The sequence below is a fragment of the Schistocerca cancellata genome, chromosome 11 (assembly GCF_023864275.1).
Source record: "Schistocerca cancellata isolate TAMUIC-IGC-003103 chromosome 11, iqSchCanc2.1, whole genome shotgun sequence".
In the NCBI taxonomy this organism is placed as follows: domain Eukaryota; kingdom Metazoa; phylum Arthropoda; class Insecta; order Orthoptera; family Acrididae; genus Schistocerca; species Schistocerca cancellata.
In genome coordinates, this window is record NC_064636.1 from 42,273,178 (window position 1) to 42,291,122 (window position 17,945).

The 17,945-nt window shown below is 46.3% G+C and overlaps 1 protein-coding gene across 1 annotated transcript in view; it reads left to right on the top strand.

Moving 5' to 3' along the window:
* LOC126108163 (treacle protein-like) overlaps positions 1-17,945 on the top strand; it is a 642,834-nt gene that overhangs the window by 535,173 nt on the left and 89,716 nt on the right. The window contains exons 3-4 of the mRNA XM_049913406.1: positions 1,673-1,890; positions 11,041-11,239. Coding sequence (XP_049769363.1) covers positions 1,673-1,890; positions 11,041-11,239 — 417 coding nt within the window. The remainder of the gene's footprint in view (positions 1-1,672; positions 1,891-11,040; positions 11,240-17,945) is intronic.

Genomic DNA, 17,945 nt, shown 5'->3' on the forward strand with positions numbered 1-17,945 from the left:
GATGATGACAAACAACTGGCCCAACGACTCAATGTGCTTTTGTTCACTGTTCTGTTAAGTGGCGAGGAACCCAGAAGGCTGACACCTTTAAGTACCACAACAAGTGGACGATTGTGTCGGCACTGCCAGCAGAGGCGCCCAGTTATGCAGTCGTGTGCTTGATTCTGGTACGCCGATCACCTCGAATGAGAGTGTCCGCACGTCTCAACAGTGCAGGAGTCACAGCTGCGTGCGGACGGTCGGCTCGCGGCAGACCTCGGTGCGATGATGACAGACAACTGGCCCAACGACTCAATGTGCTTTTGTTCACTGTTCTGTTAAGTGGCGAGGAACCCAGAAGGCTGACGCCTTTAAGTACCACAAGAAGTGGACGAGTGTGTCGGCACTGCCAGCAGAGGCGCCCAGTTATGCAGTCGTGTGTTTGATTGTGGTACGCCCATCGCAACGGCCTCGTATCACTAGCAGTCGAGATGACAGGCATCTTATCCACATGGCTGTAACCGATCGTGCAGCCACGTCTCGATCCCTGAGGCAACAGATGGGGACGTTTGCAAGACAACAGCCATCTGCACGAACAGTTCGACGACGTTTGCAGCAGCACGGACTATCAGCTCGGAGACCGTGGCTGCGGTTACCCTTGACGCTGCATCACAGACACGAGCGACTGCGATGGTGTACTCGACGATGAACGTGCTTGCACGAATGGCAAAACGTCATTTTTTGGGATGAATGCAGGTTCTGTTTACAGCATCACGATTGTCGAATCCGTGTTTGGCGACATCGCGGTGAACGCACATTGGAAGCCTGTATTCGTCATCGCCATACTGGCGTATCATCCGGCGTGATGACATGGGGTGCCATTGGTTACGCGTCTCGGTCACCTCTTGTTCGCATTTACGGCACTTTGAACAGTGGAGGTTACATTTCAGATGTGTTACGACCCGTGGCTCTACCCTTCATTCGATCCCTGCGAAACCCTACATTTCGGCAGGATAATGCAGGACCGCTAGTTGCAGGTCCTGTACGGGCCTTTCTGTATATAGAAAATGTTCGACTACTGCCCTGGCGAGCACATTCTGCAGATCTCTCACCCATTGAAAACGTCTGGTCAGTGGTGGCTTAGCAACTGGCTCGTCACAATACGTCAGTCACTACTCTTGACGAACTGTGGTGTCGTGTTGAAGCCGCATGGGCAGCTGTACCTGTACACTCCGTCCGAGCTCTGTTTGACTCAATGCCCAGGCGTATCGAGGCCGTTATTACGGCCAGAGGTGGTTGTTCCGGGTACTGATTTATCAGGATCTATGCACCCAAACTGCGTGAAAATGTAATCACATGTCAGTTCTAGTATAATATATTTGTCCAATGAATAGGCGTTTATCATCTGCATTTCTTCTTGGTGTAGCAATTTTAATGGCCAGGACTGTAGTTCTATGCAGCCATTCCATTTTTGATCGCTGCGGCCGGTTAATGTGAGACATAACAGTGATCTGTCGCAATTTATGTAATAGATCGGTAACAGTTCTTCCCGCATGGCGGTATTCAGCTATATGAGGTACACGAAATTGAGGCACCTATGCTTGGGTGTTTTTCGTGTTACCACTGGACCTGCTGAAGTTTCAGCGGCCGACCTCACCTGAACCTGAACCCGTGCTGTGTTTGGATCTTGCAGAGCAGTCTACGTCATCGTCATCGCCGCCGCCAGACACAGACCCGACGAACGCCGCCGTCTCCACCGTGCTCGTCCTGACGAAAGACGAAGTCTATCCGGAGGAAGGCGAACGGGAAGAACCAGGAATAGAAGACAGGCACCCTCAAGAGCGAGTGCAGCCTAGCGGAGAAGTCACAGCCACCGGAGACGCACCAACACCCCGAAGACCCCAGCAACAGGTGAGTGTAAACGACAGTTTAACTAAGTCTGCAGGCTTTCGTGGCCGTTGTCAGTGAAGTTACAAAGCTTCTGGGTTATTAGGCCGCGTCATCTTTCTTCTAAAATGTTCGACGTTTCGACCCCTCTGCTGGGATCTTCCTCAGGATCTTCTGGTGTCCGCTACTGCTAGAACACTGTCAGAGACGAGTTTCGCGTCCACTTATACAGTGTGTTACAAAAAGGTACAGCCAAACTTTCAGGAAACATTCCTCACACACAAAGAAAGAAAATATGTTATGTGGACAGGTGTCCGGAAACGCTTACTTTCCATGTTAGAGCTCATCTTAGTTTCGTCAGTATGTACTGTACTTCCTCGATTCACCACCAGTTGGCCCAATTGAAGGAAGCTAATGTTGACTTCGGTGCGTGTGTTGACATGCGACTCATTGCTCTACAGTACTAGCATCGAGCACATCAGTACGTAGCATCAACAGGTTAGTGTTCATCACGGACGTGGTTTTGCAGTCGGTGCAATGTTTACAAATGCAGAGTTGGCAGATGCCCATTTGATGTACGGATTAGCACGGGGCAATAGCCGTGGCGCGGTACGTTTGTATCGAGACAGATTTCCAGAACGGAGGTGTCCCGACAGGAAGACGTTCGAAGCAATTGATCGGCGTCTTAGGGAGCACGGAACATTCCAGCCTATGAATCGCGACTGGGGAAGACGTAGAACGACGAGGACACCAGCAATGGACGAGGAAATTCTTCTTGCAGTTGACGATAACCCAAATGTCAGCGTCAGAGAAGTTGCTGCTGTACAAGTTAACGTTGACCACTTCACTGTATGGAGAGTGCTACGGGAGAACCAGTTGTTTCCGTACCGTGTACAGCGTGTGCAGGCACTATCAGCAGCTGATTGGCCTCCACGGGTACACTTCTGCGAACGGTTCATCCGACAATGTGTCAATCCTCATTTCAGTGCAAATGTTCTCTTTACGGACTTCATTCCAACGTGATCAAATTGTAAATTTTCACAATCAACATGTGCGGGCTGAGGAGAATCCGCACGCAATTGTGCAATCACGTCATCGACACAGATTTTCTGTGAACGTTTGGGCAGCCATTGTTGGTGATGTCTTGATTGGGCCCCACGTTCTTCCACCTACGCTCAATGGAGCACGTTATCACGATTTCATACGGGATACTCTACCTGTGCTGCTAAAACATGTGCGTTTACAAGTACGACACAACATGTGGTTCATGCACGATGGAGCTCCTGCACATTTCAGTCGAAGTGTTCGTACGCTTCTCAACAACTGATTCGGTGACCGACGGATTGGTAGAGGCGGACCAATTCCGTGGCCTCCACGCTCTCCTGACCTTAACCCTCTTGACTTTCATTTATGGGGGCATTTGAAAGCTCTCGTCTACGCAACCCCGGTACCAAATGTAGAGACTGTTTCGTGCTCGTATTGTTGACGGCTGTGATACAATACGCCATTCTCCAGGGCTGCATCAGCGCATCAGGGATTCCGTGCGACGGAGGGTGGATGCACGTATCCTCGCTAACGGAGGACATTTTGAACATTTCCTGTAACAAAGTGGTCGAAGTCACGCTGGTACGTTCTGTTATTGTGTGTTTCCATTCCATGATTAATGTGATTTGAAGAGAAGTAATAAAATGAGCTCTAACATGGAAAGTACGCGTTTCCGGACACATGTCCACATATCATCTTTTCTTTATTTGTGTGTGAGGAATGTTTCCTGAAAGTTTGGCCATACCTTTTTGTAACACCCTGTATAATGTATCTGATACCTTCTAGTATCTCCAGGCTTGTTGCATGTATACAACCTTGTTTTAAGATTCTTGAACCAAGTTATGCTCTGTGCAAAATTCCATACGCCATTCCATATTGCCAACTACGTTTCCTTCTCTTCCTTTTCCTACTGTCGAATTCCAGTCACCAATGACTATTAAATTTTCGTCTCCCTTCACTGTCTGACTAATTTCTTTTATTTCATCATACATTTCTTCAATTTCTTCGTCATCTGCAGAGCTAGTTGGCATATAAACTTGTACTGCTGTAGTAGGCGTGGGCTTCGTGTCTATTTTGGCCACAATAATACAGGGTTATTACAAATGATTGAAGCGATTTCACAGCTCTACAATAACTTTATTATTTGAGATATTTTCAAAATGCTTTGCACACACATACAAAAACTAAAAAAATTTTTTTAGGCATTCACAAATGTTCGATATGTGCCCCTTTAGTGATTAGGCAGACATCAAGCCGATAATCGAGTTCCTCCCACACTCGGCGCAGCACGTCCCCATCAATGAGTTCGAAAGCATCGTTGATGCGAGCTCGCAGTTCTGGCACGTTTCTCGGTAGAGGAGGTTTAAACACTGAATCTTTCACATAACCCCACAGAAAGAAATCGCGTGGGGTTAAGTCGGGAGAGCGTGGAGGCCATGACACGAATTGCTGATCGTGATCTCCACCACGACCGATCCATCGGTTTTCCAATCTCCTGTTTAAGAAATGCCGAACATCACGATGGAAGTGCGGTGGAGCACCATCCTGTTGAAAGATGAAGTCGGTGCTGTCGGTCTCCAGTTGTGGCACGAGCCAATTTTCCTCGGGCTACGCGTGAAACTTACCGTTTCTTCGCTCACTGTAGGCCGACCCGTTGATTTCCCCTTACAGAGGCATCCAGGAGCTTTAAACTGCGCATACAATCGCCGAATGGAGTTAGCTGTTGGTGGATCTTTGTTGAACTTCGTCCTGAAGTGTCGTTGCACTGTTATGACTGACTGATGTGAGTGCATTTCAAGCACGACATACGCTTTCTCGGCTCCTGTCGCCATTTTGTCTCACTGCGCTCTCGAGCGCTGTGGCGGCAGAAACCTGAAGTGCGGCTTCAGCCGAACAAAACTTTATGAGTTTTTCTACGTGTCTGTAGTGTGTCGTGACCATATGTCAATGAATAGAGCTACAGTGAATTTATGAAATCGCTTTTTTGTAATAGCCCTGTACTGTTTGTAGTAGCTCCACGCCTCTTGCGGGTTCCTGACTGGCGCTGCCACAGTGCTGCAGATCACGGCGGATGTTCTGATGTAAGTCGTCGATTTTGCGCGGTCTAACCTGACCCTACAGGAAAAAGTCAGAACAGGGAGGGAGGCGGGTCAAGGCAGGTGATCTTGGGGACCTCAAACCCTTGGAAATCATCGCATCAGGGAAAATTATTCTACCTCAGCCACACTTGCTCCAGATGGGTGGCACGTCGGCTCTTATTGCAGGTATCAACCGAGTGCCTCTTCCTCGTCCTGCAACTGGTTCACAAGTTTGTGAACCAATACCTGTCGCCCGTTACTTGTGCCATAGTGCCAAAAACAAAACAAAAAACTGATGCGATGGTGGGACGCTGTGACAGTGCACAGAAAACGCCCACCTCCTCTGAATGAACGACTGTACGTTGCACACTCACAGCTAGCGAAATCTCGTTGACAAGCTCTGTGAGAACATGCAGGGTGGTCCATTGACAGTGACCGGGCCAAGTATCTCACGAAATAAGCGTCAAACGAAACAACTACAAAGAACGAAACTCGTCTAGCTTGAAGGGGGAAACCAGATGGCGTTATGGTTGGCCCGCTAGATGGAGCTGCCATAGGTCAAACGGATATCAACTGCGTTTTTTTGAATAGGAACCCCCATTTCTTATTACATATTCGTGTAGTACGTAAAGAAATATCAATGTTTTAGATGGACCATTTTTCTCGCTTTGTCATAGATTTTACTGTAATAGTCACAAACGTATAAGTACGTCGTATCACGTAACATTCCGCCAAGGCGGACGGAATTTGCTTCGTGATACATTACCCGTGTTAAAATGGATCGTTTACCAATTGCGGAAAAGGTCGATATCGTGTTGATGTATGGCTATTGTGATCAAAATGAACAACGGGCGTGTGCTATGTATGCTGCTCGGTATCCTGGACGACATCGTCCAAGTGTCCAGACCGTTCGCCGGATATTTACGTTATTTAAGGAAAGAGGAAGTGTTCAGCCGCGTGTGAAACGTCAACCACGACCTGCAACAAATGATGATGCCCAAGTAGGTGTTTTAGCTGCTGTCGCGGCTAATCCGCAGATCAGTAGCAGACAAGTTGCGCGAGAATCGGGAATCTCAAAAACGTCGGTGTTGAGAATGCATCGATTACACCCGTACCATATTCCTATGCACCAGGAATTGCATGGCGACGACTTTGAAAGTCCTGTACAGTTCTGCCCCTGGGCACAAGAGAAATTACGGGACGATGACACATTTTTTTGCACGCGTTCTATTTAGCGACGAACCGTCATTCACCAACAGCGGTAACGTAAACTGGTATTATGTGCACTATTGGGCAACGGAAAATCCACGATGGCTGCGACAAGTGGAACATGAGCCACCTTGGCGGGTTAATGTATGGTGCGGCATTGTGGGAGGAAGGATAATTGGCCCCCATTTTATCGATGGGAATCTAAATTGTGCAGTGTATGCTGATATCCTACGTAGTGTTCTACCAATGTTACTACAAGATGTTTCACTGCATGTCAGAATGGCGATCTACTTCCAACATGATGGATGTCCGGGACATAGCTCGCGTGCGGTTGAAGCTGTACGAGTATTGAATAGCCTATTTTATGACAGGTGGATTGGTCGTCGAAGCACCATACCGTGGCCCGCACGTTCACCGGATCTGACGTCCCCGGATTTCTTTCTGTGGGGAAAATTGAAGGATATTTGCTATCGTGATCCACCGACAACGCCTGACAACATGCGTCTGCTCATTGTCAATGCATGTGCGAACATTACGGAAGGCGAACTACTCGCTGTTGAGAGGAATGTCGTTACACGTATTGCCAAATGCACTGATGTTGATGGACATCATTTTGAGCATTTATTGCATTAATGTGGTATTTACAGGTAATCACGCTGTAACAGCATGCGTTCTCAGAAATGATAAGTTCACAAAGGTACATGTATCACATTGGAACAATCGAAATAAAATGTTCAAACGTACCTACGTTCTGTATTTTAATTTAGAAAAATCTACCTGTTACCAACTGTTCGTCTAAAATCGTGAGCCATATATTTGTGACTATTACAGCGCCATTTATCACAAAGCGAAAAAAGTGGTCGAACTAAGACATTCATATTTCTTTACGTACTAGACGGATATGTAATAAAAATGGTGGTTCCTATTTAAAAAAAACTCAGTTGATATTCGTTTGAGCTATGGCAGCTCTATCTAGAAGGCCAACCATAGCGCCATCTGGTTTCCCCCTTCAAGCTGTACGAGTTTCGTTCTCTGTAGTTTTTTCGTTTGACGTTTATTTCGTGAGACATTTGGCCCGGTCACGACCAATGGACCACCCTGTATACTGTGAAATCCAGTATTCTGGCAGCAACGTTCACAAACATGCATCACGTTGAACTGTGTATACAGGTTCTGGTCCAGACTGTATACCAATTAGGTTCATTTCTGATTATGCTGATGAATTAGCTCCATACTTAACAATCATATAGAACGGTTCGCTCGGCGAAAGATCCGTACCCAAAGACTGGAAATTGCATAGGTCACAATAATATTTAAGAAAGGTAGTAGGAGTAATCCACTAAATTACAGGCCCATATCGTTAACGTCGATATGCAGCAGGATTTTAGAAAATATACATTGTGTTCGGACATTATGAATTACGACGAAGGAAACGGTCTATTGACACACAGTCAAGATGGGTTTAGAAAACATCGTTCCTTTGAAACACAACTAGCTCTTTATTCACATGAAGTGTCGAGCAGTATTGACAAGGGATTTTACATCGCTTCCGAATTTCTGGATTTTCGGGAGGCTTTTGACACTGTACCACACAAGCGGCTCGTAGTGAAGTTGCGTGCTTATGGAATATCGTCTCAGTTATGTGACTGGATCTGTGATTTTCTGTCAGAGAGGTCACAGTTCGTAGTAATTGACGGAAAGTCATCGAATAAAACGGAAGTGATTTCTGGCGTTCCCCAAGGTAGTGTTATAGGCCCTTTTCTGTTCCTTATCTATATAAACGATTTGCGAGACAATCTGAGCAGCCGTCTTCGTTTTTTTGCAGATGAAACTGTCGTTTATCGACTATTAAAGTCACCAGGAGATGAAAACAAATTGCAAAACGATTTAGAAGAAATATGTGAATGGTGCGAAAAGTGGCAGTTTGACCTTAAATAATGAAAAGTGTGAGGTCATCCACATGAGTGCTAAAAGGAACTCGTTAAACTTCAGTTACACGATAAATCAGTCTGATCTAACAGCCGTAAATTCAAATAAATACCTAGGTATTGCAATTACGAACAACTTAAATTGGAAGGAACACACAGAAAATGTTGTGGAGACGGCTAACGAAAGACTGCGTTTTGTTGGTGGGACACACAGAAAATGTAGCAGACCTACTAAGGAGACTGCCTACACTACGCTTGTCCGTCCTCTTTTTAGAATACTACTTCGTGGTGTGGGATCTTTACCAGGTAGGACTGACGGAGTACATCGAAAAAGTTCAAAGAAGGGCAGCGCGTTTTGTATTATGGCGAAATATGGGAGAGAGTGTCACTGACATGATACAGGATTTGGGCTGGACATCATTGAAAGAAAGGCGTTTTTCGTTGCGACGGTATCTTCTCACGAAATTCCAATCACCAACTCTGCCCTCCAAATGGTTGGTATGGTTGGGTTGTTTTGGGGGAAGAGACCAAACAGCGAGGTCATCGGATTAGGGGAAGATGGGGAAGGAAGTCGGTCGTGCCCTTTCAAAGGAACCATCCCAGCATTTGCCTGAAGCGATTTAGAGAAATAACGGAAAACCTAAATCAGGATGGCCGGACGTGGGATTGAACCGTCGTCATCCCGAATGCGAGTCCAGTGTGCTACCACTGCTCCACCTCGCTCGGTGTCCACCGAATGCGAAAATGTATTGTTGACACCGACCTACATTGGGAGGAACGACCACCACAATAAAATAAGGGAAATCAGAGATCGTACTGAGAGATACAAGTGTTCGTTCTTTCCCGGGCTATACGAGATTGGAATACTAGAGAATTGTGCAGGTGGTTCGACGAACCCTCTGCCAGGCAGTTGAATGTATCCATGTAGATGTAGATATAGAATGGCATCACAAGGACGGCTGTAGGTGTTTCATTTCCTTAGAATTTTTGTGGGTAGCCCTGATCCTTCGTGTCCTGTGGTGTAGAACTTGAGTCCAGACACAGTGTAGTGTAACGACGCAAGTTTTGTATGAATGATTTTATTTTAACATATGACCATGTGCGGACTTCGTCACCTACGTCAGTTACAACACACTTCAAAATTATTTAAATTCTTTTTAAATTGTCTCTGAGTGGTTCTTGAACGAAACTGTAAAACATCATCATTTGAGTCGTATGCGCAGAATTACGTGACTCGGTCCAATTTGTTTGTGCAAACTTTTTCCAATTTAGATGTCGTTTTGTTTCTTCTCAGAAATTATATTAATGCAAGTTATCTGATTTAATAAATATTAGAACCACATTGAATAAACTTTCCAGATTCAAACTCGCGATGACCGTTGTCACAATTAAGATTCTTGTCAAATAAATTAATAATTCATTAACATAATTCTTCATAAATAAATTCTCGGAACACGTATTTGAACTTTAGTAGTATCCACTAGTTTATTATCTTCCTACATATAGACGTGAACCTGAGCCTTGACAAGATAGGACTAACCGTTTACAACATGATTAAACTTTCTATGACACAATTGTTGTGGAAACATTACAAATTCTTATTGTTTTCAGTTTTTAGAAGCACGACGCAACAACTCGGTTTCAGGATCTTCTGTTGCTCTTTGGCTGTCGACCCGCGACGTATATAGTGGCCAGCAATTTTCTCTCTGGTCCCGGCAGCGAAGATGCTGTCTCCGTTCGTTGCGCCGCCCTCTCCATACATGAAACATAAAGAATTAAATACAAACTTTAGACAATTCGCAACTATTACAAATACAGGGTGATTCAAAAAGAATACCACAACTTTAGGAATTTAAAACTCTGCAACGACAAAAGGCAGAGCTAAGCACTATCTGTCGGCGAATTAAGGGAGCTATAAAGTTTCATTTAGTTGTACATTTGTTCGCTTGAGGCGCTGTTGACTAGGCGTCAGCGTCAGTTGATGCTAAGATGGCGACCGCTCAACAGAAAGCTTTTTGTGTTATCGAGTACGGCAGAAGTGAATCGACGACAGTTGTTCAGCGTGCATTTCGAACGAAGTATGGTGTTAAACCTCCTGATAGGTGGTGTATTAAACGTCGGTATAAACAGTTTACAGAGAATGGGTGTTTGTGCAAAGGTAAAAGTTCTGGACGGCCGAGAACGAGTGATGAAAATGTAGCACGCATCCAGCAAGCATTTGTTCGCAGCCCAGGAAAATCAACTCGCAGAGCTAGCAGAGAGCTGCAAATTCCACAATCAACTGTATGGAGAGTCCTACGAAAAAGGTTAGTTATGAAACCTGAACGTCAACTACCCGAGGCGATGGATCGGCCGCCAGGCAGCCCGTGACAGAGCACTTCATCACTGGCCTCCAAGAAGCCCTGATCTTACCCCCTGCGATTTTTTCTTATAGGGGTAGGTTAAGGATATGGTGTTTCGGCCACCTCTCCCAGCCACCATTGATGATTTGAAACGAGAAATAACAGCAGCTATCCAAACTGTTACGCCTGATATGCTACAGAGAGTGTGGAACGAGTTGGAGTATCGGGTTGATATTGCTCGAGTGTCTGGAGGGGGCCATATTGAACATCTCTGAACTTGTTTTTGAGTGAAAAAAAAACCTTTTTAAATACTATTTGTAATGATGTATAACAGAAGGTTATATTATGTTTCTTTCATTAAATACACATTTTTAAAGTTGTGGTATTCTTTTTGAATCACCCTGTATTACAAAAATACATAAAAAAAGCAGTAAATTAACTTATATTCACCTGCAAACTGGGCTGACACTGGTGGATGGGTGACGCTTCAATTTCGCGTCCCACTACAACAGGTCAGCTGGTGGGCGTGGCGACTTGGGCGAGTTTGAGTGATTGGAGTGGGCGTGTCCGCAGGTGGAGGAGCGCAGCGCAGCCGAGACGTCCTGCGAGGAGATGCCGGGCCCCCCGGAGGGCGAGGCCGAGGTGCCGCTGCAGAGGGCGCTGGACCACATCGAGCAGCTGCAGCAGAACCTGTCCACCAGGCTCAGCCCCGGCGCCGTGCAGGCCATCCGCGCCGAGCTGAAGGGCGCCAGCGCCGCCGCGTCGCCCTCCGGTAAGTCACCACACCCCCCACCACGTCACAGCGAGTACAAGCGCCCGATTAGGACCGCACGACGGAACAGGTAGTCGCAGTTGTGGAAATGGGCCAAAAATGAGCGGCTGTCACTTACACTCCAACACACACAACTTTATTTACTTGCCCAAACATTACAGTGCAATGAATAAAATGTTCTCGGGTTTCCAACCCAGTTGTTGTTGTGGTCTTCAGTCCTGAGACTGGTTTGATGCAGCTCTCCATGCTACTCTATCCTGTGCAAGCTCCTTCATCTCCCAGTAACTGCTGCAACCTACATCCTTCTGAATCTGCATAGTGTATTCATCTCTTGGTCTGCCTCTACGATTTTTACCCTCCACGCTGCCCTCCAGTACCAAATTGGTGATCCCTTGATGCCTCAGAACATGTCCTACCAACCGATCCCTTCTTCTAGTCAATTTGTGCCACAAACTCCTCTTCTCCCCAATTCTATTCAACACCTCCTCATTAGTTATGTCATTTACCCATCTAATCTTCAGCATTCTTCTGTAGCACCACATTTCGAAGGCTTCTATTCTCTTCTTGTCTAAACTATTTATCGTCCACGTTTCACTTCCATACATGGCTACACTCCATACAAATACTTTCAGAAACGACTTCCTGACACTTAAATCTATACTCGATGTTAACAAATTTCTCTTCTTCAGAAACGCTTTCCTTGCCATTGCCAGTCTACATTTTATGTCCTCTCTACTTCGACCATCATCAGTTATTTTGCTCCCCAAATAGCAAAACTCCTTTACTACTTTAACTGTCTCATTTCCTAACCTAATACCCTCAGCATCACCCGACTTAATTCGACTACATTCCATTATCCTCGTTTTGCTTTTGTTGATGCTCATCTTATATCCTCCCTTCAAGACGTTATCCATTCCGTTCAACTGCTTTTCCAAGTCCTTTGCTGTCTCTGACAGAATTACAATGTCATCGGCGAACCTGAGGGTTTTTATTTATTCTCCATGGATTTTAATACCTACTCCAAACTTTACTTTAGTTTCCTTCACTGCTTGCTCAATATACAGATTGCATAACATCGTGGAGAGGCTACAACCCTGTCTCACTCCCTTGCCAACCACTGCTTCTCTTTCATGCCCCTCGACTCTTATAACTGCCGTTTGGTTTCTGTACGAATTGTAAATAGCCTTTCGCTCCCTGTATTTTACCCCCGCCACCTTCAGAATCTGAAAGAGAGTATTCCAGTCAACATTGTCGATAGCTTTCTCTAAGTCTACAAATGCTAGAAACGTAGGTTTGCCTTTCCTTATCTAGCCTCCAAGATAAGTCGTAAGGTCAGTATTGCCTCACGTGTTCCAATATTTCTACGGAATCCAAACTGATCTTCCCCGAGGTGGGCTTCTACCAGTTTCTCAATTCGTCTGTAAAGAATTCGCGTTAGTATTTTGCAGCTGTGACTTATTAAACTGATAGTTCGGTAATTTTCACATTTGTCAACATCTGCTTTCTCTGGGATTGGAATTATTATATTCTTCTTGAAGTCTGAGGCTATTTCGCCTGTCTCGTATATCTTGCTCACGAGATGGTAGAGTTTTGTCAGGACTGGCTCTCCCAAGGCTGTCAGTAGTTCTAATGGAATGTCCCAACCAAGTCAATTGCTTAAAACTACACGAGCTTTCAGCCAAGGATTACTTGCCCGAAAGCTCGTGTAGTTTTAAGCAATTGACGCTGTTGGAAACCCGAGAACACGAGTCATATCACTCGACAATGGCCAAGGATTGCTTGCCCAAAAGCTCGTGTAGTTTTAAGTAATTGACGCTGTTCAGAACCCGAGAACATGAGTCGTACCATTCGACAATGGCCAAGGATTGGTTGCCCGAAAGCTCGTGTAGTTTTAAGCAATTGACGCGGTTGGAAACCCGAGAACATTTTATTCAGTGTTATCGCCGCGAGACTCTGCTTTCATACATTATAGCGCAAATTTCCGAGCGTAGCTATCGTCTGAATAGGTCACACAATCTTATGGCTAAAGGGCCCAACTTCTTTAATTTTTAAAACGGTTGAAGGCCCATGTTTTAAAAACACACCTACAATAGATTTTTTTACAAGGTAGAAAGCCCAAGGCTTTACCTGCCAGGTTAGCCGAGAGCACTAATGCACTGCTTCCTGGGCTCGGGTAGGTGCGCCGGCCCCAGATCAAATCCACCTGCCAGATTAATGATGAGGGCCGGTGTGCCGCCCAGCCTAGAAGTGGTTTTTAGGCGGTTTTCCACATCCCTCTAGGTGAATACCGGTCTTGTCCCCACGTACCGCCTCAGTTACACGATTCACAGACATTTGCAACACATCCCGATTTAACCAAGCGAACCCCAAGCAAAGTGCGGGACAATGGCGGAAGCGATAGCGAAAGCCCAAGGCTTAAATAATTTTTTTTTTTAAATAAGGCTGAAGGCCCAAACATTGTAAGATTTAACAAGCAAGGAATTTAAACTTTAAGACGGCTGAAGGTTCATGATTGAAAAACACAACTACAATAAATTTTCAAAAAGCAGGAGGCGCAAAGCTTTATCCAGAAAAAAAATGTTTTAAATGCAGCTGTAGGCCCAAACAGTCTAAGACTTAAAAGTAAGGAATTTTAATTTTAACACAGCTGAAGGCCCACAAGTACAATAAATTTTCAAAAGGCAGAAGGCCCAAATAATTATCCAAAAATATTTTATATGAGGCTCAAGGGCCAAACAGTATAAGACGTAACAAGCAATGAATTTAAATTTTAAGATAGGTGAAGGCCCATGCTAGAAAAACACAATACATTAAAATTCCAAAGGCAGAAGGCCCAAAGCTTTATCCAAAAATATTTTAAATGAGGCTGAAGGCCCAAACAATGCAAGACTTGGCAAGTGAGGAACTATCAATTTTTAAAACGGTCAAAGGCCCATTATTTAAAAAAAATGAACTAATAGCGTACAGATTCAAACCATCGGCTATGAGCTGTTAAAGTACACAATCAAACACCAATAAAAAACGGCAGTACAGGCAGCGGCGCTCAGAAGTTTCCGGGGTTCGGTCTGCACTTGAAATACTAACGTTCGCTTCGGGCAGACAGGTAGTCGGCCCAACTATACTCGATCCGCCGGCAACCCAACCGAGAGACAGTCAACGTACCCACCGACAAGACGACTTGCTTTCCACCGGATCGGTGCACAAAGAACTCCAGAGCCAAAACGTAAAAGGCGTAGCCGCCCACAACCAAGTATGCATAAGCTGCCAAAACTACACACACGTGTTGGACAGCGACAACACGGTGAGGAAAGGACGCTGCCCAAATTTTACGTCAGTGGCCAGGTTAGGTAACCGGAACGCTAACGGCCACAAGCCAGAAAATTCCGCTGGTGCAGTTGCACTTCAAATAACGAAAATACAATTAAACTCCACCGGATGGTGGCCAAACTTTCCCCAACTCGAACACTCGCTGTTGTTGACGGGAATACCCCCAACAGCCAACCACGAAAACCAACGGCACACTGTGAACAGTCTGGCTTCGGTAATTAAATCACCACCCAATTTTGACGTCCTGGGTCGGTGAGCCACTAACCCCGTAGCACTCGGAACAGCTCCCACACACTCCGACACTGCGTAGAGACCGCCAGCGGGCCCGGCCCGCTGCGCCGCGCGGAGATTTCCTCGCTGATCCACACCAACCGACCGACTGCCGCACACCGGCCAGCTGGAAACTACACTCCTGGAAATTGAAATAAGAACACCGTGAATTCATTGTCCCAGGAAGGGGAAACTTTATTGACACATTCCTGGGGTCAGATACATCACATGATCACACTGACAGAACCACAGGCACATAGACACAGGCAACAGAGCATGCACAATGTCGGCACTAGTACAGTGTATATCCACCTTTCGCAGCAATGCAGGCTGCTATTCTCCCATGGAGACGATCGTAGAGATGCAGGATGTACTCCTGTGGAACGGCTTGCCATGCCATTTCCACCTGGCGCCTCAGTTGGACCAGCGTTCGTGCTGGACGTGCAGACCGCGTGAGACGACGCTTCAAACACTCCCAAACATGCTCAATGGGGGACAGATCCGGAGATCTTGCTGGCCAGAGTAGTTGACTTACACCTTCTAGAGCACGTTGGGTGGCACGGGATACATGCGGACGTGCATTGTCCTGTTGGAACAGCAAGTTCCCTTGCCGGTCTAGGAATTGTAGAACGATGGGTTCGATGACGGTTTGGATGTACCGTGCACTATTCAGTGTCCCCTCGACGATCACCAGTGGTGTACGGCCAGTGTAGGAGATCGCTCCCCACACCATGATGCCGGGTGTTGGCCCTGTGTGCCTCGGTCGTATGCAGTCCTGATTGTGGCGCTCACCTGCACGGCGCCAAACACGCAAACGACCATCATTGGCACCGAGGCAGAAGCGACTCTCATCGCTGAAGACGACACGTCTCCATTCGTCCCTCCATTCACGCCTGTCGCGACACCACTGGAGGCGGGCTGCACGATGTTGGGGCGTGAGCGGAAGACGGCCTAACGGTGTGCGGGACCGTAGCCCAGCTTCATGGAGACGGTTGTGAATGGTCCTCGCCGATACCCCAGGAGCAACAGTGTCCCTAATTTGCTGGGAAGTGGCGGTGCGGTCCCCTACGGCACTGCGTAGGATCCTACGGTCTTGGCGTGCATCCGTGCGTCGCTGCGGTCCGGTCCCAGGTCGACGGGCACGTGCACCTTCCGCCGACCACTGGCGACAACATCGATGTACTGTGGATACCTCACGCCCCACGTGTTGAGCAATTCGGCGGTACGTCCACCCGGCCTCCCGCATGCCCACTATACGCCCTCGCTCAAAGTCCGTCAACTGCACATACGGTTCACGTCCACGCTGTCGCGGCATGCTACCAGTGTTAAAGACTGCGATGGAGCTCCGTATGCCACGGCAAACTGGCTGACACTGACGGCGGCGGTGCACAAATGCTGCGCAGCTAGCGCCATTCGACGGCCAACACCGCGGTTCCTGGTGTGTCCGCTGTGCCGTGCGTGTGATCATTGCTTGTACAGCCCTCTCGCAGTGTCCGGAGCTAGTATGGTGGGTCTGACACACCGGTGTCAATGTGTTCTTTTTTCCATTTCCAGGAGTGTATAAGCACCGGACCGAAGATAGTACAAGGTGCGAATATCGATAAACGCCGCTGCTACCACACGTAGAAGTAGGAACAGGCCCCCACAACCGCACGAGTGGTCGACTGTGAACAGCGGACAAATTGAATAGCTGGGCGGCGGCCATTAGAGTGGTAAACTGACGCGCGGAGTTTGAGTATTTATACATCGCTTTTGGTTATAAAATGCCTTCCCTTGAGTTAGGTCACAAACATAATGCCTCATTTAAATACGTTACTACAATACACTTTTTAATTTATGAACAAACAGCAACTAGTCACTGTTAATGAATTTATCTTACGTACTACATGGAATCTGCCGTAGCTAAAAGTTACGTACTGGACCCCTAGCATTTTTCGTAGTTCATTTACGATAGATGTACGCAAAATGCATCAAAATACTCGAAGATTTGCCCACTATATTAATAGATATTTTCTGCTTTAGATTTTATGACGAGAAGTGCGTTATATACGGCGTAGTGCTTTGGCAACTCGCGACCAAATTATCAAGTTTCAACCTAACCTAGACCATGGAAACACTACAGATCAGCCAACTTTCTTCAAAATGATCGGAACACATAAAATGGTATTCTGTCGGTCGGAAATGTTGCCTCCTGACAGCGTGTAACCATTTTTGTAACAGCTATGGTTTTGAGAAAGGAAACCTGCAAATAGATGCACAGACATTATACTAATACCGTGTTACAAAAACATTTATTAAGCAAGTGCACTGACATACAAAACAACTTAAAATATTCACATACCTGTGAAATGTAATATTCGTTCCTTTCTCGAATTTATTTGTACAATTAATCGCTACACGACTCTTCACCATTGTACTTCTTTTGATTGGAACGTACAGACAGTAGAATTACGAGCAACAAATACTGTATGTACGCCCCAACAAATATACAACGTTGAATCAGGGTCTTCATAAACAACAGTACTACACAACACATCAGATTACAACCACTATAATGGCGTCCAGCCGAAGGTTCAAATTATCCCGCGACTGCAGCGCCATCAGTGCGTCTAGTTATTTTTTACAAGGTCTTTGAGGAGGAAGAACCACGGCATAACTGCAATAACCGCGGGAAACCAAACGCAGAGTAACAGTCAAGGTTTAAACCAACGCATAAGCCGGGACCAGCAGAGCTCAGGGCAGCCAAGTGAAATCGAGACGTGTGGCAAAAAAAGATAAGTAAGCCGTTTATTATCTCTAAGGTAACCGCCATAACAGTACTCTACCAGAAAAAAAAATCGTAACACCGAGAAGCAGTTGTGCGAAATAAACGAAAGCTGGTAGGCATGTTTCTACACCTGCAAGATAGTGTCTGTTCAAATTTCGCCCCAGTCAAATGGTTCAAATGGCTCTGAGCACTATGGGACTTAGCTGCTGAGGTCATCAGTCCCCTAGAACTTAGAACTACTTAAACCTAACTAACCTAAGGACATCACACACATCCATGCCCGAGGCAGGATTCGAACCTGCGACATAGGGGTTGCGCGGTTCCATACTGTAGCGCCTAGAA